Below are 26,875 nucleotides of genomic sequence, written 5' to 3' on the forward strand. Positions count from 1 at the left end.
AAGCAGGTGTAGCAGCAGGCAGAGGGGGAGAAGTAGGCTGCCTACTGAGCAAGGAGCCAGATGTTGGACTCGGTCCCAGGGTCTTGGAATCATGACCTGTGCTGAAGGCAGATGCTTAAGTGACTGAGCCTCCCAGGCATCTCTTTAGTATCTTTGTAACCACAGTTTTATTTGCTATATTAATGTTATTATATGCAATAGCCAGAAAGTGGAAGCAACCCAAGTTTCCTATCAGTAGAAGAATAGATAAATAAAATATGGTATATAGATACGATAGACTATTATTCAGCCCTAAAAAAGGGAATTCTGACAAACGGTACAACATGGATGAACCTTGAAGACATTATGCTAAGTTGAAATGGCCAGACACAAAAGTGTGTGATTGTACTTACATGAGATACCTAGAGAAGTCAGATTCCTAGAGAAAGTAAAATGGTGGTTGCCTGGGGTAGCGGTAGAGATTGGCAGGTTATTGTTTTATGGGTACAGAGTTTCCTTTGAGAACGATGAAAGGATACTAGAGATGAGTGGTGGTGATGACCATACAACAATGTGAATGTACCTAATGCCACTGAACTGCACATTTAAAAATGGTTAAAATGGCAAATTATGTTATTTTACCACAATGACAAAGTGTAAAAATTTCCTGATGTATCAATTTTTATCTCTAAGTTGATCATCTGAACTTAATGAAATCCATTGATTCTAATAATTATTAAATCTTCTGCATCTAGAGATAAAGAGCTGAAGAAATCCAGACCATAGCTTGGTGTCACTGAAGTTCTCAGAGGACTAGCCCAGGATGTCTAGTGCATTTCATTAAGTCAGAATCCTCAGATGCTGGTGTTGTCTTTGCCTCAAAGACCAACATTTTACACTAATAGTTCTGCTATATAAATTAAGATTCCCTTTAAGATTAGTTTAAATGGGGGCGCCTGGGTGGCTCAGTGGGTTAAGCCGCTGCCTTTGGCTCAGGTCGTGGTCTCAGGGTCCTGGGATCGAGCCCCGCATCGGGCTCTCTGCTCAGCAGGGAGCCTGCTTCCTCCTCTCTCTCTGCCTGCCTCTCTGCCTGCTTGTGATCTCTCTCTGTCAAATAAATAAATAAAATCTTTTAAAAAAAAAAAGATTAGTTTAAATGACATAACTTTTTCTTTGAAGTTTGTATATGCTTGGGAAGAAGGGTAGTCACAAGGAATCATAGGTTATTACATTTGCTGTAGGAAAAAAATAAAGATATTTGGTATTTCATATTACTAATGTTTTTTCTTTTTCCAAAATTAGATGAAGAAAAAGTTTTCCATTTTTATAAGTGATTCTAATTTAAAAATGGGTTTTGTGTGTTTTTTGTTAATCTCAAATTCAGTGCGGTTTTGATTGTCTTAGATAATAGAACAAATTTAACTTTTATGTTTATATGTAACTCTTTGCCTTCTTCCTTTCCATCTCATTGTGTAAGAGGCATTTTACCTTTAATCATTTAAGATTTATTTACTTATTTTAGAGGGGATGGAGAACCAGTGGGGGGAGGGGCAGAGCAAGAGAGACTCCTCAAGCTGACTTCCTGCTGAGCATGGAGCCCAACTCAGGGCTCTATCCCAGGACTCTGATATCATGACCTGAACTGATATCAAGAGCTGGCTGCTCAACCGACCAAGCCACCCAGGTACCCCAAGATTTGCCATTTAAAAGTGAGCAATTCAGGGGCGCCTGGGTGGCTCAGTGGGTTAAGCCGCTGCCTTCGGCTCAGGTCATGATCCCAGGTCCTGGGTTCAAGCCCCACATCGGGCTTTCTGCTCAGCAGGGAGCCTGCTTCCTCCTCTCTCTCTGCCTGCCTCTCTGCCTACTTGTGATTTCTCTCTGTCAAATAAATAAATAAAATCTTTAAAAAAAAAAAATAAAAGTGAGCAATTTAGTGGCATTTAGTACTTTTGCAGTGTTATACAACCACCATTTCTGTCCAATTCCAAAACATTTTTATCACTTCCAGAGGAAAACCTGTATCATTAAGTAGTTATTACCCCACTCTCTCTTCTAGGAACCAAAGTCTGTTTTCTGTTTCTGTGGATGATGTGCATATTCCGGATATTTCATATGGACTCATACAATACATGGTCTTGTGTCTGGCTTCTTTAACTTAGCATAATGTTTTTTAGTTTCATTCATGTCACATACATCACTACTTTGTTCCTTTTTATGATTGAATAATATTCCGGTATATGTATTTATATATATGTGTATACCACAACTTAACCATTCATCTGTTGATTTTTTTTTTAAGATTTTTTTTTTTTAAGATTTTATTTTTATTTATTTGTCAGAGAGAGAGAGGGAGAGAGAGCAAGCACAGGCAGACAGAATGGCAGGCAGAGGCAGAGGGAGAAGCAGTCTCCCTGATGAGCAAGGAGCCCGATGTGGGACTCGATCCCAGGACGCTGGGATCATGACCTGAGCCGAAGGCAGCTGCTTAACCAACTGAGCCACCCAGGCATCCCTTTTTTAAAGATTTTATGTATTTGAGAGAGAGAGAGAGAGAGAGAGAAAATGAATGAATGGGGGGAGGGGCAGAGAGAAGTGGAATCCCTGCTGAGCAGGGAACCTGATGCGGGGCTCGATCCCAGGACCCTGAGATCATGACCTGAGGCAAAGGTAGATACTTAACTCATCGAGCCACCCAGACACTCTTATATATTAATTCTTTAGGCATTTTTAAAATTAAATATATGACCTAAACATTCTAAAACCAGCTCATTCGTTCATACAGTGAACGTTTATGAAGCATCTATTATGTCTTAGGCAACGTCTTGGGTCCCAGGGATAGCAAAATGGCTATCATTTATAATTACAGTATAATGCATGCTGCAGTAGAGGTGTAAATAGTGTTTATACATGTAAAGGGTCAAGTGGTTAATTCTGTTTGACCAGTAGATCTAATTAATTTTGCAAGCAGCGTTTTGCTGATAACAAAGAGAAGAATATCAAGATATGTTTTGTCCATTATAGCTGTAGATTTCTCAATTTGAAGTGATAAGGTGGGTACTTGAGGAGAGTATGCCTTAATGGTTTTCTGCTATCAGTCACTATTAATAATTTCAACTACTTTATTTCTAAGTTCTTTAGTGTCTTGTTACATATTGCCTTAAAATGTAGTGTTTCATAAACTGGTTTCTTGATCTAAGACTAGACTAAAATGCAGATGAAAAGTAGTATAGAGAAAAAAGAGGCATTTAGAGATTTGGATAAGACTATACCTATCATAAGGATTGTTGTTGGAGTTACACTAACACCACATGTTTTTTGAGGCCAACCTGCTACAAGAATGTTGATCAGTTTCTGAGAGAGTAGAGATTCTCTCCATGTTACTGTTCCCTTCAGGATTATTATGCTATTAACTTGGGTGACTGGGTATAGCTCTTGTTCAGTAATTGTCAAAAATAAATAAACGGGTTTGAGATCTAGAACTGGAATGTGCCTTTTATGAAAGCCTTGGAGAAGGGCTATGTCTAGAAGTACAGAAATAACAGATTATTTTAGAAGAGAGCGCTAATGAGACATTAAGTGGAAGTATTTTTTTATTTTTCAGCCTACAACACAGCAGTCACCTCAGGATGAGCAGGAAAAGCTCTTGGATGAAGCCATACAGGCTGTGAAGGTCCAATCATTCCAGATGAAGAGATGCCTGGTAAGAATGTCAATATGGGAGGCAGAATACAACCTGTATGTTTTGTAAGGTTGTATAGCACCAGTGCTTCTACTAAATGTAATCTTCAGTGTCTTCTGGCATACATCTTGCATCTCACCTCCTTCAAGCACTGCATGGAATAGTTCCGGCAGAGAGCCCTGTTTACTTGCATTTGCATTTATGATTTAGGAATGTCTGTCTTCCCAGAATGGAAGCTCCCCGAGGACAAGAGACCCTACCTTCTATCACCATACCAATATCTGATTCAGTTACTAGTGTCATTGCTTCTATACCTCAAACCTGAGGGGTACTTGACATATAATGGGTACCTAATATTTGTTGAATGAATGTATTTAAATGCTTTCATTTTGGATTTTTTGGCTTTTTTTCTATCTTGAAGTCTGTTGTTTCCATCCTGAAACTATATATATATTTATATTTATATTTTGCAGCAACTGGCTTGAAAATTATACTTACACCAATTTCTGTGTTGTCATATTTTAAAAGACAGGGTAGGAAGTAATCTGTGTAGAAACTATAGAATCTCTGCATTAAAATTTAAGAAATGGAACCAAATAGGCTGGTACTTGAAGTTATAAGTTGTTCTGATGATGATATCTTACCTTTGTAAAATGTCTCACAATTTCTAAAGCTTCGTAATATGCTGTTTTAACCAATTATATGTATTGTATTTTTTCCTTACAAAAAAATGTCTTGGAATGGAGAAAATGAGTGGGTATGGAACTTGGTTATTGCTTGTTTCTGTCTCTTTCTGAGTATGAATATTGTTTCCTGCATTTAAAGGCATTGTCTTCATATATGTGTTCAGTGGGACACATGGGCATTGTGAGGAGGAAAGCATACTTAGAGACAGGGACGGTCAATTCAGACATCTCTGAGGAGTCTTTACCTATGACAAAGCCATTGTCAGGATAGTAGCTTGCTTTAAAAGAATTAATATGCCAGCTCCCTGGATTGCAGGTAAGTGTGAATTAATGGAGTTACTTTTATAGTCACTAGAGATTTAAAAGATTAGAGTTATGCCAGGAAGTTTGTAGTCCTAGTTACCTAAGACTTGCAAAGCTTTGCAGTCTGGATGAGGAACCATGAATCTTTTTCTTTCAGTAGAGAAGGCAAGGTGAAACTAAACCTGATAAGTGATTAAAGTAATTTAAGTGCTATATACTGTGTAACAAATCCAAGTTAAATGTTTACTTAAACTAAAACATTCCCATCAATTCTCTTGGTATTTCTGTAGGACAAAAACAAGCTTATGGATGCTCTGAAACATGCTTCTAATATGCTTGGTGAGCTCCGGACTTCTATGTTATCACCAAAGAGCTACTATGAACTTTGTATCTTTTGAATATTGAAGGCCATTTTGATCATACTTTTTTCTTGATGAGGCCATATTTTATTTTTTCTTGTGTTTTCCTGCCATTACATTATTTTTCGTTTTCTTAACCAAATAGTACTCCTCCATGTAAATTTTATGAGAAAAAGAAAAACTTAATATCAGAAACCATTTTTCTATGCTTAAGCTTCTTTGTTGCTACATTTTAATTTTTCCCTTCATGAAGGATATTGAGGCTTTTAGGCAGTTGGTTCTTTAATGCTTAGATGATTGTCATGCAGGACTCCAGAATGAAAATGAATTCAGTGATTTGCCATTTCAAAACCCTCTTGTGGGGCACCTGGGTGGCTCAGTCCATAAGTGTTTCTCTTCGCCTCAGGTCATGATCCTAGGGTGCTGTGATCAAGCTCTGCATCTAGCTCCCTGCTCAGCAGGAAGCCTGCTTCTCCCTCTCCTGCTCCTTCTGCCTGTCTTGCTGTCTCTCTCTCTGTGTCAAATACATAAAATCTTTAAAAAAAAACCAACAACCCTCTAGTAGTCTGATGGGTAATCCTTATTTTTACTGCTTTGCTTTACTGGACATCTTTAAAAACCCTTATTCAGTTTTTTTAGCATTTTATTTTATTTGTTTTTTAAGTTTTTATTTGAATCATCTGGTGTTTATCACAAGTACCCTCCTTATTCCCCATCACCTATTTCATCCATCCCCCACTAACCTCCCCTCTGGTAACCATCAGTTTGTTCTCTATAGTTAAGAGTTTCTTTCTTGGTTTGTCTCTCTCTCTCTTTTTTTTTCTCTTTGCTCATTTGTTTTGTTTCTTAAATTCTACATGTAAGTGAATAAAAACACTGATTTTAAATAAGGAAAGCCTAAATGAAATTCTGTCTTCATTTAAACCTGTTCTCTTAAAGGACTAACATTTAAGATACCTGCCCAATAGTGTAATGACTCCAAAAAGTTCCAGAGTATTGCCTAGGTTGGCTTAGCTTTATTTGAGTCCTTAATCGTAATTAAAAGATATGGCTATTTCTGATGAATTACACTACTTGGAAGTCTACCTGACAGATGAATTTGCTAAAGGAAGAAAAGTGGCAGATCTTTATGAACTTGTACAGTATGCTGGAAACATTATCCCAAGGCTGTAAGTAATTGAGAATCGGATATCTGCATTTTCCACTTTGATTTTTAAAAACCAATTTTAAGATTCTTTAATTTCTTAACAAATTGAGATTAACATTTTGGTAGATATTCTGCGTTTTCTTTAAAGGTTTTAAGGTAAAATTAATTTTACTTTTTATATGGATAATTGAGGAATTTTGGAAATAGAAAAAGTAGACATGCTATTTTGTTTAATGCCTTGACTACTAGAGAAATTAATGTGACATTCTCTTACTAGTATGTTTAAAGGTGGTAATGATACTTATGTATGTGTATATGTATTTGTGTACATATTTATATACTTGTATGTACACATATATTTGTATATGTATATAAATATATATGTATATAATTTGCATGTAAAAACATACATAGATTGGGGGAGGTCAGTGAGTGGGAAGGGTTATATTTTAAATTAGGTATTTTTTCATTGTGCAGAAGAAAAACCTGGTCCCTGTCTTGCTTAATATGTTTGGATTCAGTATGTTTAGACATAATCAAATTCTTGATTTGAGTATTTATTTATTAATATTTTAATCAGATATTCCCTTATAATTCCCCTAGTTATCTGTTGATCACAGTTGGAGTTGTATATGTCAAGTCATTTCCTCAGTCCAGGAAAGATATTTTGAAAGATTTGGTAGAAATGTGTCGGGGTGTGCAGCATCCTTTGAGAGGTTTATTTCTTCGGAACTATCTTCTTCAGTGTACCAGAAACATCTTGCCTGATGAAGGAGAGCCAACAGAGTAAGTGATTTTCTCTTTTGATTTAGTTGTTATACTTCTTGTTGTAGAATATATAAGAAGAATAGAAAAGTGTATAGAGAAAAAAAATATCAATATTTCTCCCACCCACAGCCGGTACTTGTAGCATTTCATGTAGATATTTTCTTCGGCATATGGGGTATGATGCAAAATGTGCTCTTTTAAAAATTGTAGATTATTAGAACCTGTTTTTTTCATTAAATATAATTTTATGAGAGCATTTTTCCATTACATTAAGTATTCTTTGAAGATTTGATTTTTTAAAATGGGTTATAGGGGTGCCTGAATGGCTCAGTGGGTTAAAGCCTCTGCCTTTGGCTTGGGTCATGGTCCCAGGGTCCTGGGATCGAGCCCCGCGTCGGGCTCTCTGCTCAACAGGGAGCCTGCTTCCTCCTCTCTCTCTGCCTGCCTCTCTGCCTGCTTGTGATCTCTCTCTGTCAAATAAATAAATAAAATCTTTAAAAAAAAAGGTAAAATAAAATGGGTTATATTTTGAAGTTATATTTGTGATGAAATATTGACATATCCTTAACTTACTCTGTGAACTAGCTAATTTTCATGTTGTTTCTTGAATGTCTCTTATCAGTTTTTGTCTTTTATGGACTGCTAGATACCCTGGATATAAGTGGTTTAAATTATCTCTGTACACAAATTACATATTAAGTCCAAAACAGAAAAAACAAAAGCCTTTCAAAATGAGAGCCCTGTCTCTGCTGTGACCAGTGTTCCAGTATCCACGTCCATTGCACTTGTATTTCACATAGGGGTAGATGGTCAGCCAGCTATAGTCTGCAAGCAGCTAGGTGAACTATTTATGTGCAGAGTTCCTAGATTGAGGAACTTAATTCCTTTTGTTTAAGTTTATTTATTTAAAAAAGAAATGTTTTTTTAAGTAATCTCTACATCCATCATGGGGCTCGAACGCAGGACCCTGAGATCAAGAGTCCCATGTCCTAGTGACTGAGCCAGTCAGGCACTCCTTCTTTAAGTTCGTTTATTCATTTATTTCTAAGGTGTACAGTTCAGTAGTTTTTAGTATTTCTGTATCAGTTCCTTTTTAAGAGAAAAAAATATAAAAATTTACCATGCATGTGATAAAGTTAAAGGTAGAAATAAAGTTAAAGGTAGAAAAGGTAAAAATTTAACAGTGTGAGAAGATGATGAGGTTCTTTGTTTTATTACAATTTGACTGCAAATTTTAAGCATTTAATTAGGCAGTCGTTAAAAATTTTTGAAAACTATGTTCCCTATCCCAGGAGATAAAAAATAAGCAGGAAATACATGGTTTCTTCCCTCACAAAGCTTATATTCCAGTTGAAAACATAAAATGTTCAACAGTAAAATGATGTAGTTAGGGCACATGAGTGGCTCAGAGGTTAAGTGTTTGCCTTCTGCTCAGGTCATGATCCCAGGGTCCTGGTATTGAGTCCCACATCCGGCTCTGTGCTCACCACGGAGTCTGCTTTTCCCTTTTCATCAGCCCCTCCTCCCCACCGCTTGTGCAAATGCGAGTGCGCGTTCTCTCTCTCTCGTCAAATAAATAAATAAAATCTTTTTTAAAATGATGTAGTTAGCAGTACATTTTAAGTATCATTTTTTTAAAAGGCTTTTTGAATTAATGGAATTGCTGTGAGAACAAGTTGACCTAGGATAGGGAATGGGGGAAAGTTTTTTGTTCTTTTACACTTGTTCTGTGTCCTTTCCCTGGTATCTTTTTTCTCTTGAGTCTGTTTCCCTTGAAATTGAACACTAAGCCAGTGAATTTGAAAGTTTCTTCTATGAAATATCGGTGTATTAAAGAGACAAGAATGAAATGCACAAAGGTGAACAATAACAGTAAGATGGTCCTCTAGTGTAAATAGTGTATGTAAAGATTGTTTCAACTCTCTCTTTGCAGTGAAGAAACAACTGGCGACATAAGTGATTCCATGGATTTTGTACTACTTAACTTTGCAGAGATGAACAAGCTGTGGGTGCGAATGCAACATCAGGGACATAGCCGAGATAGAGAGAAAAGAGAACGAGAAAGACAAGAACTGAGAATTTTGGTGGGAACAAATTTGGTGCGCCTCAGTCAGTTGGAAGGCGTGAATGTGGAACGTTACAAACAGGTGTATATCCTTTTACTTGTCCCCTTTTCCTATGAGATATAAATTGAAGTCTGAGTTTTTAAAATTAAAATATTTTTATTAAAAAATATTACATTGAAAACCACTTTAAAATTAAAGACAAGTAAATTGAAAGATATATTTTCAGTTTGTATTTGTGGATTGGAAGACTCAATATTATTAAGATACCAATTTTTCTTAAATTGAGATTGACTGTATTTAACTCCAGGTTTACTCTAAAGCTGCATTAAGAATGTGATATCGGGGGGCATGTGGGTGGCTCAGTGGGTTAAAGCCTCTGCCTTCGGCTCAGGTCATGATCCTAGGGTCCTGGGATCAAGCCCCGAATCTGGCTCTCTGCTCAGCAGGGAGCCTGCCTCCCCCTCTCTCTGCCTGCCTCTCTGGCTGCTTGTGGTCTCTGTCAAATAAATAAAATTTTTAAAAAAAATGTGATGTTGGTGGAAGAGATAAATAAATCAGTGGGGTGAGTTAAGCAGAGATCGACAAACTCATTCTATAAATGACCAAATAGTAAATGTTGTTTGATTTTGTCTGCAACTACTAAACTGCAGCTGTAGTGAAAAGCAGTAACAGACAATATGGGAGTCCGTTACAAAAGCAGACATTGAACTAGATTTGTCAGCCCTGGAAAAGATAGTACAGGATAGGCTCACATATATATAGTAGATTACTTTTGATAAAAGTGTAATCTTAACCTTCTCAGCGAATGTTTCTGGAAAAATTAGACATCTGTGTGCAAACAAGACCCTTGAACTATGACCCATTCTCATACCATACAGAAAAACTAAAAAAATGGATCACAGACCTAAAGATAAAACCTAAAACTATAAACTTTTAGAAAATAAATACAAAATATATCTTTATAGTGTTAGATTAGGCAAAGATTTCTTAGGACACAAAAGGCACAAATCATAAAGGAAAAAAAAAATTCCTAAACTTCATCCTAAATGACTTATTAAGGAGAAGTCCAGAATTTATTTAAATTTTTTAAAAAAATTCTTCTGTTCAAAATAATAAAATAAAATAATGCTTCTGTAAAATGTTGAAGTTTAATTTAAAAAGTAAGTATGAGGGGCGCCTGGGTGGCTCAGTGGGTTAAGCCGCTGCCTTCGGCTCAGGTCATGATCCCAGGTCCTGGGTTCAAGCCCCACATCGGGCTTTCTGCTCAGCAGGGAGCCTGCTTCCTCCTCTCTCTCTGCCTGCCTCTCTGCCTACTTGTGATTTCTCTCTGTCAAATAAATAAATAAAATCTTTAAAAAAAAAAAAAGTGAGTATGAGTTGGAAAAATCTAAAATTAGATTCTCAAATTAATAGCTTAAATATGTTATTAGAGGAGTTTCTTAGGACTTAAAAATAATGTTTTAACTCTTACCTTTTTCTTTTAGATTGTTTTGACTGGCATATTGGAGCAAGTTGTGAATTGTAGGGATGCATTGGCTCAAGAATACCTCATGGAGTGTATTATTCAGGTAAGTGAGGACATTCATTTTATAAATAACTCATTTTGTCCTTCATTAATTTTCATTGTTTTGAAAAAAAAGTCTTGATAGAATAGAAAAGAAGCTATCCTGAGGTGCCTGGATGGCTCAGTGGGTTGAGCATCTGACTCTTGATTTCGGATCTGGGAGTCCTGGGATCAAGCCCTATGTGGGGCTCCTGGTTCAGTGGGGAGTCTGCTGCTGGTCTCCCTCTCCATCTGCCCCTTCCCCCCCCCATGTGTATGCTCACCCACACTCACTCACTCTTCCTAAAATAAATAAATCTTAAAAAAAAAAAAAACAAAAAAAAAAAACAAGCTGTCCTGATTAAAAAGAATTATTTTCTCTTACTGATAACTTGGTCTTTGTATTGATATGTTTTCTCCCCCCAAAATGCAGGAAAGAGTAGTCTCCAAGTTCTTTAGTTCTCATTAGTTTTAGTTTAATTGTAGATGTAGTTTGTCTAGTGGATTATTTCTACTTGGGTTTAATGTTTAAAGAGACTCAAAAGTAATGTGTTTGAATTTAGTTGTGTAAGATTAAAACTATTGTTTCCACAAATACGAACTTTATCATAAGTCCAGATTATAATGTGAAATACTTTTACTTGTGTCAATTAATTATTATTTGATTTTCAGGTTTTCCCTGATGAATTCCACCTTCAAACTTTGAATCCTTTTCTCCGGGCCTGTGCTGAGTTACACCAAAATGTAAATGTGAAGAACATAATCATTGCTTTAATTGATAGGTAAGTGCTTCCAACACTGGAGGGTAGTGTTCTGACCAGGGACTAATGAATTTAAAACATCTTTGTGAATTACTTCTGTTACATCTTATTATATTAATGATTTTAAGGCAATTACACTATGAACAGTTTAGTTCTGTAAGTATGAGTATCTACCAGGTGCTTGCCTAGGTTAGGCATGAAGGAGGTTTAGCAGGAGGCATGGAGATAATGAGTTTTTTTTTTTAAATATTTTATTTATTTATATGACATACAGAGATCACAAGTAGGCAAAGAGGCACGCAGAGAGAGAGAGAAGGGGAAGCAGGCTCCCTGCTGTGGGGCTCGATCCCACGACCCTGAGATCATAACCTGAGCTGAAGGCAGAGGCTTAAGGCACTGAGCCACCCAGGCGCCCCTAAACATTCTTTTTTTTTTTTTTTTTTTTTTAAGATTTTATTTATTTGAGAGAGACAGCATAAGAGAGGGGAGGGTCAGAGAGAGAAGCAGACTCCCTGCTGAGCAGGGAGCCTGATGTGGGACTTGATCCTGGGGCTGCGGGACTTGATCTTGGGACCATGGGATCATGACCTCAGCTGAAGGCAGTCGCTCAACCAACTGAGCCACCGAGGCACCTGATAATGAATATTTTTAACCTAGACATTTAGTTGGCAATGTCATACAGATCCATTATTTAACTCTTACATATTCAGAGAACAAAATTTGTTTTTTACGGTAATGAAAGTTACTTTTTATTGGGCACTGATTTGATTTGGAGTCTCTTTTATCAAGTAGCCATTAGATATAGATGATTAAGAATGTTCAGGTAAAGGGGGCACCTGGGTGACTAGTTGGTTATATGACTGCCTTTGGCTTGGGTCATGATCCTGGAGTCCCAGGATTGAACCCCTCCTCGTTGGGCTCCCTGCTTAGCGAGGAGTCTGCTTCTCTCTTTCCCTCTGCCCCTACCCCTGCTCATGTTCTCTCACTTGCTCACTCTCTCAAATAAATAAAATCTAAAAAAAGTTTTAAAAAGAATGTTCAGGTAAGGGTACCTGGGTGGCTCAGTCGGCTAACAGTCTGCCCTCTGCTCAGGTTGTGATCCCAGGGTCCTGGGATTGAGTCCCACATCGGGCTCTCTGCTCAGCAGGGGATCTACTCTTCCTCCCTCAGCCCCTCCCCTGGCTTGTGCTCTCTCTTACTCATTCTTTCTCTTTGAAATAAATAAGTAAAATAATTTTTAAAATTTTAACAAAAAAGAATGTTCAGGTAATCATTCTATCATTATATTTTTTTAAAAAAGAGTTTTGAGGGCACCTGGGTGGCTCAGTGGGTTAAGCGTCTGCCTTTGGCTCAGGTCATGATCTCAGAGTCCTGGGATCAAGCCCCACATCGGGCTCCCTGCTCAGCAGGGAGCCTGCTTCCCCCTCTCTCTCTGCTTGCCTCTCTGCCTACTTGTGATCTCTCTCTCTCTGTCAAATAAATAAATAAAATTTAAAAGAAAAAAAAAAGTTTTGAAGTATTAAATATGTTTAGTATATGCCCCTTAGGTTTAAATTTTACTTCTTTCGGCATTGGTCTTGGTTAAAAATATTAAACTTGGCTTTTGATAATGACTCTAATGTGTCTTCTTGGCAACTGTGCTGAGTGCTAGTATATAACATGTGTCCTTCTCATTAGCTTACACATCATTGACCTTATGAAACCAGGAACCCAAGTAAAGATTTATTTCTGCAAATACCTTTATATATATATATATATATATATATATATATATGTTTTTTTTTTTTAAGATTTTATTTATTTGAGAGACACAGCGAGAGAGGGAATGCAAGCAGAGGGAGTGGGAGAGGGAGAAGCAGGCTCCCTGCCAAGCAGGGAGCCCCATTCAGGGCTTGATCCCAGGACCCTGGAATCATGACCTGAGATGAAGGCAGACACTTAACACTTAAGTCACCCAGGTGCTCCTTTTTTTAGATTTTAAATACCTAAGTTATTAAAGTCTAAGATGTAGCAGATTCTCCAAATCACTAGTTTCAATCTGGACAGCAAGAATTATATGTGAATTGGGCATACTCTTAATGGAAGCTATAATGGGATTTATCTTTTAAAGATTGTTCTTTAAAATCATGGCTGTCAAATACATATGTCCCTTTAATGCATTTTTATCTGTGATCTACTTGATTAAGTTTCAAAGACTATGGCAAAATCAGGCTGTTAAAAATCTTATGTATCGGGGCGCCTGGGTGGCTCAGTGGGTTAAAGCCTCTGCCTTCGGCTCAGGCCATGATCCCAGGGTCCTGGGATCGAGCCCCGCATCGGGCTCTCTGCTCAGCAGGGAACCTGCTTCCTCCTCTCTCTCTGCCTGTCTCGCTGCCTACCTGTGATCTCTGTCTGTCAAATAAATAAACAAAAAAAATCTTAAAAAAAAAAAAAATCTTATGTATGGTTTAAAATATGGCATATAGTAAGAATTCAGTGAAATACGACATCATTGACAAAACTGTTCAGTTAAAAATGAATTGACCACTTATACCATAAACAAAAATAAACTCAAAATGGATTAAAGACCTCAAATGTGAGACCTGAAACCATAAAAATCCTAGAAGAGAGCACAGGCAGTAATTTCTCTGACATTGGCCATAGCAGCATTTTCTTAGATATGTCTCCTGAGGCAAGGTAAATAAAAGCAAAAATAAACTATTGGGGCTACATCAAAATAAAAAGTTTCTGCACAATGAAGGAGGCAATCAACAAAACTAAGAGGCAACCTACTGAATGAGAGAAGATATTTGCAGATGACATATTTGATAAATGGTTAGTATCCAGAATATATAAAAAGCTGATAAAACTCAATACCCCAAAACCAAATAATCTGACTTAAAAATGGGCAGAAAACATGAATAGACATTTCTCCAAAGAAGTCATCCAGATGGCCTACAGACACACGAAAAGATGCTCAACATCACTTACCATCAGGGGAAATGCAAATCAAAACTAAAATAGTTGTATCTCTTCACACCTGTCAGAATAGCTAAAATGAAAAACACAAAAAACAAATGTTGCCGAGGACGTGGAAAAAAAGGAACCGTCTTTCACTGTTGGTGAGAATGCAGACTGGTACAGCCATTGTGGAAAACAGTGTAGAGGTTCCTCAGAAACTTAAAAATGGAACTACCCTCTGATTCAGCAATCACACTACTTGATATCTACCCAGAAAACACAAAAACACTAATTCAAAGGAATACATGCAACCCTGTGTTAATAGCATTCCCTACAAAAGCCAAATTATGGAAGAAGCCCAAGTGTCTGTGGATAGATGAATGGATAAAGAAGACATGGTATATAAGTAATGGGATGTTATTCAGCCATAAAAGGAATGAAATCTTGCTATTTTCAGTGACATGGATGGAGCTAGAGAGTATTATGCTGAGCTAAGTAAGGCAGAGAAAGACAAATACCATATGATTTCACTCATGTGGAATTTAAGAAACAAATGAACAAAGAGGAAAAAAGAGAGACAAACCAAGAAACAGACTCTTAACTCTAGGGAACAAACTGATGGTTACCAGAGGGAAAGTCAGTGTGGGGTATGGGGGAATAGGTGATGGGGATTAAGTAGTGCACTTGTCATGATGAGCAATGGGTGGTGATGTGTGGAAGCGTTGAATCACTGTATTGTACACCTGAAACTAACAAAACACTGTTAACTCTAATGGAATTAAAAACTTATTTAAAAAATGAATTGAGGGAATGATCAGCTCCATTCCGTGTCCTTTTTTAAAATCTTTTTTAATGTTGTAGGAGAAATACCTTGTAGAAAATATAGAAAAGTGTAAAGAATAAATGTCATCCATAATCCCACTACCTAAATCCCTGTATTTGTTGAAATAAAGATTATATTCTTTTTCAGATTAGCGTTGTTTGCCCACCGTGAAGATGGACCTGGAATCCCAGCAGATATTAAACTTTTTGACATATTTTCACAGCAGGTGGCTACAGTAATACAGGTTTGTGTGGCTTTTCTCCTACATTCTCAAAATTTTGAAACTTCTGAGCTGGTAGAACCTTTTGTGATTGTTTAAGATAAATTCTGTGGTTTTCTCAACATTTCAGTCTAGACAAGACATGCCTTCAGAGGATGTTGTATCTTTACAAGTTTCTCTCATTAATCTTGCTATGAAGTGTTACCCTGATCGTGTGGACTATGTTGATAAAGTTCTAGAAACTACAGTGGAAATATTTAATAAGCTCAACCTTGAACAGTAAGTCAAAGTTATATTTTTATAAAAACCCTCATCAAGCACTTTTTAATCCTAGACTTGTTTTTCTTAATTGCTTTTTGAAATGTTAGCATTTGTTAGATTGGTATGCTTGGTGTTAATCAGTGCAGAAAGTAGCAATCAATTTCTTGGTTGTATACATTGATCAAGTAGTGGCACTCAAGGACTAGAAGTAGTCTATGGACCAGAGTCTCTCCATTTCAAACCCCTTTGATATATAAATGAGTTAGTTTTCAAACTAGTAAGGAAGTTAATAGTTGACCTTAGAACAATGTTGGGGTTGGGGCACTGACCTTCTGTGCAATTGAAAAACTGCTTATAACTTTTAACTACCTAAAACTTAACTACTGATAGCCTACTATTGACCAGAAGCCTTACCAGTAACAGTCAATTAACACATATTTTGTACATTCTACATAGTATATGCTGTATTCTTACAATTAAGTAAACTAGAGAAAAGAAAATTTTATTTAAAAAACTACAGGAAGAGAAAATACATTTTATTGTACTGTATTTGTAGAAAAATATCCATGTGTAAGTCAGCCTGCACTACTCAAATCCATATTCATGGGTCAGCTGTGTTTGTGGTAAGCAGTGTTTCTGTAGGGAGTGGTTTCCTAGAGATGAATAGGTTTTAAAAAATTAGGAGCACATGTATAATTAAGGTGTGGAAATTAAATTGGCTTAAAATACTTCTCTATTTGACCTTTGATTTTGATACCATTGAGGAAAAAAGTCTTATTTTGTTGCTAATTGAGAGCCTCAAGGTGCTGTCCTAGTCTGTGGCATCCTCTAGTGGCCACTGTGTGTAATTCTGATCCCTTTATCTTTTTCTCAGCAGTCCCCTCATTGTCTGTCTTGTATTGCATCTGAACATGGGGTCAAGCTAGTCCCTTTCCCCTTATCCTTATTATTCATAATTTTGCCTCATATAATCTTTTTCATCTCCCTTCTTGTGGTTGAGCCACATTAGGAAGATTTCTTATTTTCCTATAACTCTTTTTAATCACCATCCCGCCTTCTTTTGGTTACTTCCATTTTTTGTGAACTGAAAAATATTCCAGATCTCGAATGTTAAATGTGAGAGAAAATTAAATCATGTGTCTGTATCTTCTCCCACCAAGTACGTTTTAAAGTAAAATTAGACAAAGAATTAGAAATCCCTACCTCTAAAGATCTTATAAATGCCCAGGTATGCCTCATCTCCACAGAATGCTCCTGTGAGCTGCTACTTTATTTTTTATTTATTTATTTTTTTTTTAAAGATTTTATTTATTTATCAGAGAGAGAGAGGAAGAGAGAGCGAGCACAGGCATACAGAGTGGCAGGCAGAGGCAGAGGGAGAAGCAGGCTCCCTGCCGAGCAAGGAGCCCGATGTGGGACTCGATCCCAGGACTCTGGGATCATGACCTGAGCCGAAGGCAGCTGCTTAACCAACTGAGCCACCCAGGCGTCCCATGAGCTGCTACTTTAAATCCAGCCTGCTTTTCCTTGAGTGCCAGCATCTGATGCAAAAGAAGCAGGTTTTCTTCTGTTTTGTGGAGTTGCTAGTTTTGCATGGATTTTTCTCCCTACTTATTTTCATCATGAATATACAGTGTTTATTGGCTGCCTAGCAACCTAACTGCCACTTAAAATGCTTTCCTAAAAATGTCAAATTCTAGACAGTCATTTTAACTCCAGCTGTACAACCGGTAAGATGTTACATCTTACTTTGTATTAACAGAACATTAAGAGGTGAGTACGTGTTTGTGTTTAGATAGGCATCTTTATCTTCTCAGAAAGTCATTGGAGTATTTTGAGATGGTGTGATCCACCTGACCTCTTTGTTTTAATGTATAAATGAAAACTTTCAAGTTTTGATACCATCAGTATGTTCGTATATAGAGAAAGTTAATTTTACTCATTAAAGAGCTGTTGTTTTTCTTTTTTAGTATTGCTACCAGTAGTGCAGTTTCAAAGGAGCTCACCAGACTTTTGAAGATACCTGTTGACACTTACAACAATATTTTAACAGTCTTGAAATTAAAACATTTTCACCCACTTTTTGAGTACTTTGACTATGAGTCCAGAAAGAGCATGAGTTGTTACGTGCTTAGTAATGTTCTGGATTATAACACAGAAATTGTCTCTCAAGACCAGGTAAGAGAATACCAGTGTGCTATATATTAGGAAAACTGAGACAACGTAGTAATGATTTTAGATCCTGAGACTCACACATTAAACAGAAGAAGAGTGTAATTTAATATTAAAAAAAGAGATTATGGGGTGCCTGGGTGGCTCAGTCAGTTAAGCATCTGCCTTTAGCTCAGGGCATGATCCCAGAGTCCTGGGATCGAGCCCCATGTCGGGCTTCCTGCTTGGTGGGGAGCCTGCTTCTCCCTCTGCCTGCTGTTCACCCTGCATGTGCGTGCTCTCTCTGTCAAATAAAATTTTAAAAAAATAATAATAAAAATTTAAAAAGGTTACAATGAGCTTACTTATATAAATTAGAAATTAGAAGTGTATAGAGACATACCATAAGAGACTATTTATCTCAGGAAGCAAACTGAGGATTGCTGGAGTGGAAGGGGGTGGTAGGGATGGGGTGGCTGGGTGATGGACATTGAGGAGGGTATGTGCTATGGTGAGCGCTGTGAATTGTGTAAGACTGATGGATCACAGACCTGTACCCCCAAACAATGCATTATATGTTAATAAAGTAAAAAATAAGTGTGGGCTACAGAAAAGTAAATTAGAGGTCTATAAAGACGAAATTATAAAACTATAATCCTACCAGAAAGAGAATAACTACTATTAATTAATATTTGGTATATCTTTTTAGACTCTTGTCTGTATGTGTATTAGCATACATAAACCTTAAAAATAAGAGGAATTATGTTAATACTGGTTAACTTTCCATAACTGGAAACCCCTTTTTAAAATTAATTTTTCTATTAACATATAATGTATTATTAGCCCCAGGGGTACAGGTCTGTGTCACCAGGTTTACACATTTCTCAGCATTCACCGTAGCATATACCTTCTCCAATGTCCATAACCCCACCACCCTCTCCCTACCCCCTCCCCCCGGCAACCCTCAGTTTGTTTTGTGAGATTAAGAGTCTCTTACAGTTTGTCTCCCTCCCGATCTCATCTTGTTTCATTTATTCTTTTCCTACCCCCCAAATCCCTACATTGCATCTCCACTTCCTCATATCAGGGAGATCATATGATAGTTGTCTTTGTCTGATTGACTTATTTCGCTAAGCGTGATACCCTTTAGTTCCATCCACGTCATTGCAAATGGCAAGATTTCATTTCTTTTGATGGCTGCATAGTATTCCATTGTGTGTGTGTGTGTGTATATATATATATATATATATATATACCACATCTTCTTTATCCATTCATCTGTTGATGGACATCTAGGGTCTTTAACTGGAAACACTTTTAATAGTGACTTTACATGCTGATGGTCTCACCTCAGTGGATTTCTGCCTCTCATTTTATAGGTGGATTCCATAATGAATTTGGTATCCACGTTGATTCAGGACCAGCCAGATCAGCCCATAGAAGACCCTGATCCTGAAGACTTTGCTGATGAGCAGAGCCTTGTGGGCAGATTCATTCATCTTCTGCGGTCTGAGGACCCCGACCAGCAGTACTTGGTATGAGTTAACTCAGTTATCATACACCTTCATAGCTTTAGTGAAACCATGTAGATGTGCCTCAAATGGTCTGATGCCCTTTGGTCTTAGAAGGTTTTGAAAAAACTGCAACTGAAGAAGAGATAAGTGATATTCACGGAGTTTCACTTTGTATAGAAATGCATAATTGTGAGCTCACGGGAAACAAGTTGGTTGCTCTAGTTTCTTTCAAGACTTCTTAAGAATTGCAGAAAACCGATTTTCCTTTAGTTGGATGTTCAGTACTCATTCCATGTTCATTTTCTTTTTGAACTATGCTGCTTTTAGAATTGTCCAGTTGCTTATCATAATAAAATTTAAAGTATAAGCAGCAGTCCTTATATTCAGTTGTATTTATGTTTCCAAGGTTTGAAAATAAAAGTTGTATGTGTTTGCCACATTGAAAATATATGAAAAGACTTGAATCAAATGGGCTTTTTCTTAACCTTTTTTTCATGGTAAAGAACAACCAGTTGAGGTTTTCCCTTTCTTTATCTTTAGTCTCAGTAAATGTTTGAGAAATGAATAACATGTTGCCTGGGTAGGAATGTTGGTGACTGATCTGGATGATTTATTTTAATGAAAGGTAGCACAGATGGCTGTCTAATTATTGTTTGGGCAAAGTGTAGTTTAACTTGTTGGATTCATAGGCTGATATAATGAGGAACTTTTTTATTTGAGGTTGAGTCCTGACTTTCTCCTGTTGACTTTGTTATAGGACACTCTTGTACTCCTTCATAAGCAGGGTGAAAAAGAAGCTGACTTCTGGCAGTGATAATCTTTGACTTGCCTGATAAACATTCTGGGCACTCCAGTGTCCCACTCGCACTGTGTGTGATCTGTACGCAGTGATTGGCTGAGTGTTCAGATATTTTAACTGATTCCCTTATGTTTTCTTTTTTTGTTGCTTTCCAAATGCGTTAGTAGGAAGTATGCCTTCCACATGTAGCCAATTGATTGTACCTGTGCACTGAACGACCTTTAAGGGAGGATCGTTAGCTCTGATTTCCCCAAGGGGGAATGCATTCTCATCTATTATGTTAGAGAAATTCACAAAACCTGAATATGTCACACATTGTGTCACACATATTAAAAAGTCTTTCATGAATACTTGTGGTTTTTCTGAAACAATCTGACATTTATTTCACAATGGCTCTTTTAAAGTATATTGCCATTTCCTTTTACTTAATGGTCATTTTTTTTTCTGAATCAGGAGGTAAGACATACCAGCAATACACACATAGTTACTTTGCATCATAGTAATAACCAACATTTTCTGAGCCCTTGCGCCCTTTCCTTGGGTCAGGTGTTATAACTCTTCACTTGCCTTACTTGATCTTCCCAACAACAATAACAACCACCACTGCGCTTTTCAAATGAAACTTTTACTGCTAAGAGAAGGTAAATAATTTGCTCAGGGTCACTCAAGCAGTAGGTGTTAGAATCTCCTTTTAAATAGAAGTCTGTCTTCAGAGTCTGCAATCTCTGTCAACATAGCAGACTTTTTTTGTACATGTGTGTATGACAATGTGTTACTGTCTGTCTCTGCCCTTGCCTAGTTGTGTAGCTCTGGACACATTATGTAGCCTCTTTGAACCTCAGCCTTCTTTATTTGTGAAATGGGGTTACTGTCTGTCTCTGTTCTGATATCAATTACATTGACTCCATGAGATTAAAAAATACAAAGCATCTACTGTAAAGCCTGCTACATCAGATGTAGTAAAAAATGTTAGGAATAACAGTGTTTAGAGCCCTCATTTGATTTTATAAATGATTAATTATAGTGCAGGAAAGATTAATGTTTAGGTTTTTTTGTTTTTTGTTTTTTGTGTTTTTTTTTGTCAGATTTTAAACACAGCACGAAAACATTTTGGAGCTGGTGGAAATCAGCGGATTCGCTTCACACTGCCACCCTTGGTATTTGCAGCTTATCAGCTGGCGTTTCGCTACAAAGAGAATTCTAAAGTGGTGGGTTTACTTTTAAGTATGTCACTACTTTTTTTTCTTTTTTTCTTCTGTGTGTATGTAATTTATTATAGAAAATTTCAAACATTCAAAAATAGTGGTATAAGAAAATTCCAGTTTCAGTAAATCATTCATTATACATCTTGTATTAAGTTTCCCTAATGGTGTTGGTAGATTGCATATACTAGCTGAGCGATCACGTAAAAACACTTAGAAATGAAAGATTAAAACACTTCAGATTTCTGCCAAAAGTTTTCCTGTAATTTAAAGATTACTTGAGGGGTACCTGGGTGGCTCAGATGGTTGAGCTTCGCCTTCAACTCAGGCCATGATCTTGGGTCCTGGGATTGAGCCCTACATGGGGGTGGGGGTGGTGAGAGGGGTCGTCCTGGCCCAGCGGGGAGTCTGCCTCTCCCTTTCCCTCTGCCTCTCTCCCCTGCTCATGTGCATGCATGCACTCTTTCTTTCTGTCTCAAATGAATAAATTCTTAAAAATCTTAAAATAAAAAAATAAAGATTATTTGTGAGACATTGATAAGTTTATGACAGAATTGGCTCAGACTGCTTCAGTTTAAGAATGATTTTACTTTCTTAGAGTCTTTACCAATTCTAAAGTGATACAGTAATTTCATGCAGAGGTTGCAAGTACGTAACAGGTGAGATCTAATTTAAGGTAGTTTTGACTCATGAAAGTGCCTAGCATTGCATTATAACCTTTCTCCAAAACCCTGAAATTGAATAATTTTATGAATTGTGTATATTTTTATGCACTTACTCCTTAAGCAGAATCGTGGCTTAAGTCTTCAATAGTTTTATAGAAAATACTTATAATATGGTGTACCTGAAATTTGGACAGTCAGGATAGTGTTAACGAATAAACCTCAGTAAACTTACTTTTCCAATAATAGAGAACCGTATACCTGCCAGCTTGACACAGCAGCTTTTGGCCAATTTATATTATGCCACCTGTTCATTTAGTCCCTTTTCTAGCATTCTATGTATAGATTTTGGTAACAATGAAAGTAGCAACTAGCATTCACTGTGTGTCGTATACTGTGCCAAAGACTATCTATATACTTGGATTATTGCATTTAATCCTTGCAGCGAGTCTATAATGATTACCCTCTTAAAAATGAAAAGAACTGATTGCTTTAATAAGAAATTTGGATGGTCAAACATGGATAAACTTTAACCTCACTAGTAATTTCAACAATGAACCTCTGTTTTAGAAATCATAGTGGTAAAGAGAAAAGAAAAAGAAGGTTTGCGGTGGCAGTGGTGTAATGGGAATTCATTCTCAACTAGTAATGGTGGGCATGTGAAATACTACAGTTTTTCTAAAAAACTGTCAGTGTGTAAGTGGAGCCTTAAAAGAACTAATAATTCCACTTCTAAGAATTTATACTAAGACATAATTAGGGATTCAGTAAACTGCGTGTATATAGAGCATTAGTATTCATTGGTATTACAGATTATCCAAAAGGAAATAGTTAAGTAAATTATGCTATATTCAGTGTGTGAAGTATTTTCTAGTCATTAAAGTGATTTCCAGTAACTTAGTATCATGAGGAAAATTGTTAAGACAAAATAAGTGAAGAAAAAGAAATTTGATGCAACATGATGCAGCATGAACCCAATTTAACGCTTCTGGTGAGTTACTATAAAGTAGAAAACAAAACCAGAGTAGACATCTCAGTTACATTACATTTGCATAGAAAAAAGGTGTTAACATCAGAATGTTATTAGTGTTTATTGCTGGGTAGTAGATTTAGGGATGATTACAATTTTTAAAATTTATTTGTTTATTTTCCTAATTCTGTGCAGTTGGGATATGTGTTGATTTTCTGATGAGAAAAAAGCAAAATGCCAAATATACAAAAATTACAAAGCCAGTAAGCACAAGTGGATATGTGCTTGACTTGTGTGCTTCATAAATGAAATGGAGAAGGAGGAGGATGATAGAACCTTGAGCTCAGCTTTCCTGCTTTTCTTGTTTGTTCTATAGAAGTTTCATATAAAATGAATATTCTTGAGCAAGTTAATCTTGAAATTAAGGTAATTGAAACTATTTTTTTTTCTTTTAGGATGACAAATGGGAAAAGAAATGCCAGAAGATTTTTTCATTTGCTCACCAGACTATTAGTGCTTTGATCAAAGCAGAGCTGGCAGAATTACCCTTAAGACTTTTTCTTCAAGGGGCTCTAGCTGCTGGAGAAATTGGTTTTGAAAATCATGAAACAGTGGCATACGAATTTATGTCCCAGGTGATGGTCTTTTTCTCCTTTCTGTGTTGTTTAATCACTTTTGCTATGTTCAGTCACCTGTTGTACTTACAGTGGTAGTGCACATGGATTTTCTCTTCACTGAATTTGTAACTACTCCTTTCCCACTATCTTGGAACTCCTTAATACTATAATACTTAATTCTATATTGATTGGTTTGGAGTAGGAAAATAGATCAGTTACTAGGTGCTATAAAGAGATTTAAGATTTCCAGGTGGGTCTTGGTATAAGTGTTTCATGGAGTGAAGAGTTCCTTTATTAATTTCAGTTTGAGAACTCTGGGTTAAACAAAAGGTAAAACAAGTTTCTTGTTGCAGGTTGTCAGTTTCTTTCCTGTATCAGCTGTCTTTTTCCTCTCCATGGGAGGAGTCAGCCTGTTGTGATATGAAGAGACTGCAGAGGATCTCACAAGATGGGGGTTTTGGTAGGAAGTACTTTAGAAAGTGCTCCAATAGATGGTAGTAAAGGTCTCTTCTCCTTCTTATTCACCAGGCATTTTCTCTGTATGAAGATGAAATCAGTGATTCCAAAGCACAGCTGGCTGCCATCACCTTGATCATTGGTACTTTTGAGAGGATGAAGTGCTTCAGTGAAGAGAATCATGAACCTCTGAGGACTCAGTGTGCACTTGCTGCATCCAAACTTCTGAAGAAACCTGACCAGGGCCGAGCTGTGAGCACCTGTGCACATCTCTTCTGGTCTGGCAGAAACACAGACAGAAATGGAGAGGAGGTAAGGAGGGAGGTCATTCCTGACCATGTTATAGGAAAGGGGATTGTTAAGAGGGAATAGCTGCCATGGCCCTTGTGTGCTAGAGGTGAAACATTTGGACAAAGGAAATAGCTTTGTTAATTAAAAGAAATAAAATGGACAGTAATGTATAATGTATAGAGAGTTACGTCCTGTGGTGAAGCCCCACTTTGAGTATATTGTGATATAGCAAGTTTATACCACTGCCTTTAAAAAATATAAGTAATAAACATAAAACATTTAACATATAAATATGTAAAAACAAATTATAATTGTAGAGTATAGCTGTGTGCTTTAAAAAAAAATGAAGAGGATTTAAATTTGTTGTATGTCTTAAGAGCCACTGTAGGGTTATGTTTATGTCTTTGTGTGAAATGGGACATTTATAATCCATTAATCTCTTTAATAGACCCTCTCACCCCACCCTCAACCCCCTCACTCTTTTATTCTAGCTTCATGGAGGCAAGAGGGTAATGGAATGCCTTAAAAAAGCTCTGAAAATAGCAAATCAGTGCATGGACCCCTCTTTACAAGTGCAACTTTTTATAGAAATTCTGAACAGATATATCTATTTTTATGAAAAGGAAAATGATGCGGTAAGTAAACTATAATAAAATATTGTTAGTGAGGTAATATTTTTCCATCCTGTTCTTCAGAGGTTTGATATATAGAAAAACTTATCATCTTGGTAATTTCATTCTCTAGTATCCTTTTCTGTCTATAGATGTATCTCTCTAAGAGAAGAACTCATTGTGTGTAAGAAAATTCTCATCTCTTTTGTTCATGAATATTTTATAAAAAATAGTCACTGTCTGAAAAACACACAGTAGGCTGATTGGTTATCAGGTACAAATTTAGAATAATTCCTAAATGGAATATCCTTTTAGCAATAATACAGTGTTGGTTAAGATTTGTTGGTTAAATAAAATACTGCTTTTCTTTTATTGGTTCATGATGCTCTGTTTTTTATTGTTTTTGTTTGTTTTTTCTTTTTGTTGTTTTAGTTTTTGTTTTTTTGGTGAATTGCCAATAGTTGCTCAAACCAGGAATGATGTTTTCATCTCTCTTTTTATAATTACTTCGGTGACTATTGAGAGTAACACAAGAGTCTCAAAACATTTTTATTAAATTATATTTTTTATATGGTACATGCTTGATTATGTAACTGTACATATTCTCTTGTAGGTCACAATTCAGGTTTTGAACCAGCTTATCCAAAAGATTCGAGAAGATCTTCCAAATCTTGAGTCCAGTGAAGAAACAGAGCAGATTAACAAACATTTTCATAACACACTGGAGCATTTGCGTTTGAGGCGGGAATCACCAGAATCTGAGGGGCCAATTTATGAAGGTCTCATCCTTTAAAAAGGAAACAGGCTCACCATACTCTTTTCCATGTACATCCAGTAAGGGTTTTATTACACTAGGTTTCCCTTCCATAGATTGTGCCTTTCAGAAATGCTGAGGTAGGTTTCCTGTTCTTACCTGTGATGTGTTTTACCCAGCACCTCCAGACACTCACCTTCAGGACCTTAATAAAGTTATTCACTTCATAAGTGTTCAATCTGTCTGATCACCCCAGGTAGCATGATTGATCTGCTATTTAAAACTCACGTGGTCTATTAAAATAAAAAAGCAGAAACAAACCACCACTTATCTCAGCTACTAATGAAGCTCTTCTTCCTTTATTCTGTTTTGTTGGTTGTGTAATTTCCTTCATTACTTGGGAGTACTAACTTGAAAGTGTCTGTCTCTCTGTTCTCTAGTCCAATTTGAGATTAATTTAGAAGAAAGGGATACTGTATGTGAAATTCAGCTTGGGCTTTTCTCTAATTGCAAGATAAGGCCATGTGTAATATTTTCCCTAAAACTAGAATATATTAGTGCATGTTTGAGAATTTTAAAACACCATGGTCAACGCCAAAAGCTCTATTTTGCATATTTGGATTCAGTCATCAATTAAGAACCTATGTTGTCCTCTGGGCATATTTATCAAAATAATTTTGTTCTAAATAGTATAAAATAGGAAATTTGTGATCGATATAATTTATGTATAACCTTCATTATTGTAAATTTAAGGGGAAATGCATCATACAATTATGATTTTTTTTTTTTCTTTTTTGCACCAGTGGAACAATAAAGTTGCTATTAACAATTTTGGACTTTTACCCTTTCATGCTAGATGTGTAGAAGGAGCTAGTAGAATGCCTATGGAGTTTAATAGACAATCTTACATTACAGCATTTACTTGTTCAATTCTCAACTTAAGCACTTCTTTTTTTTTTTTTTTAAAGATTTATTTATTTATTTGACAGAGAGATCACAAGTAGGCAGAGAAGCAGGCAAAGAGAGAGGAGGAAGCAGGCTCCCTGCTGAGCAGAGAGCCCGATGTGGGGCTCCATCCCAGGACCCTGGGATCATGACCTGAGCCGAAGGCAGAGGCCTTAACCCACTGAGCCACCCAGGCGCCCCAACTTAAGCACTTCTTGAGCAAGGCACCATCTGCTCTTTGGTTTATACCCATTTGCTTTCTTTGGCCTTACCCTGTTCTCCTAGGCATGATGTCTCCACTTAAACTCTCAGAAGGCTAATTTAGTGTCTTGAAACAAAAAACATTCATTTCACGGTTTTCTGGCTTA

General features: G+C 36.8%; 1 protein-coding gene across 1 annotated transcript in view; it reads left to right on the plus strand.

Moving 5' to 3' along the window:
- Window positions 1-26,402, plus strand: part of VPS35 (VPS35 retromer complex component) — a 29,680-nt gene extending 3,278 nt beyond the window's left edge. Inside the window, exons 2-17 of the mRNA XM_047709822.1 lie at window positions 3,581-3,679; window positions 4,938-5,034; window positions 6,052-6,175; window positions 6,757-6,939; window positions 8,855-9,068; window positions 10,472-10,555; window positions 11,203-11,312; window positions 15,202-15,298; window positions 15,405-15,553; window positions 17,506-17,713; window positions 19,066-19,221; window positions 21,085-21,207; window positions 23,289-23,468; window positions 23,979-24,218; window positions 24,689-24,832; window positions 25,422-26,402. Of these exons, the coding sequence (XP_047565778.1) occupies window positions 3,581-3,679; window positions 4,938-5,034; window positions 6,052-6,175; window positions 6,757-6,939; window positions 8,855-9,068; window positions 10,472-10,555; window positions 11,203-11,312; window positions 15,202-15,298; window positions 15,405-15,553; window positions 17,506-17,713; window positions 19,066-19,221; window positions 21,085-21,207; window positions 23,289-23,468; window positions 23,979-24,218; window positions 24,689-24,832; window positions 25,422-25,601 (2,388 nt within the window). The 3' untranslated portion in view covers window positions 25,602-26,402. The remainder of the gene's footprint in view (window positions 1-3,580; window positions 3,680-4,937; window positions 5,035-6,051; window positions 6,176-6,756; window positions 6,940-8,854; window positions 9,069-10,471; window positions 10,556-11,202; window positions 11,313-15,201; window positions 15,299-15,404; window positions 15,554-17,505; window positions 17,714-19,065; window positions 19,222-21,084; window positions 21,208-23,288; window positions 23,469-23,978; window positions 24,219-24,688; window positions 24,833-25,421) is intronic.
- Window positions 26,403-26,875: the final 473 nt, after the last annotated feature.

Source organism: Lutra lutra, chromosome 17 (assembly GCF_902655055.1).
Source record: "Lutra lutra chromosome 17, mLutLut1.2, whole genome shotgun sequence".
NCBI classification, from domain to species: Eukaryota; Metazoa; Chordata; class Mammalia; order Carnivora; family Mustelidae; genus Lutra; species Lutra lutra.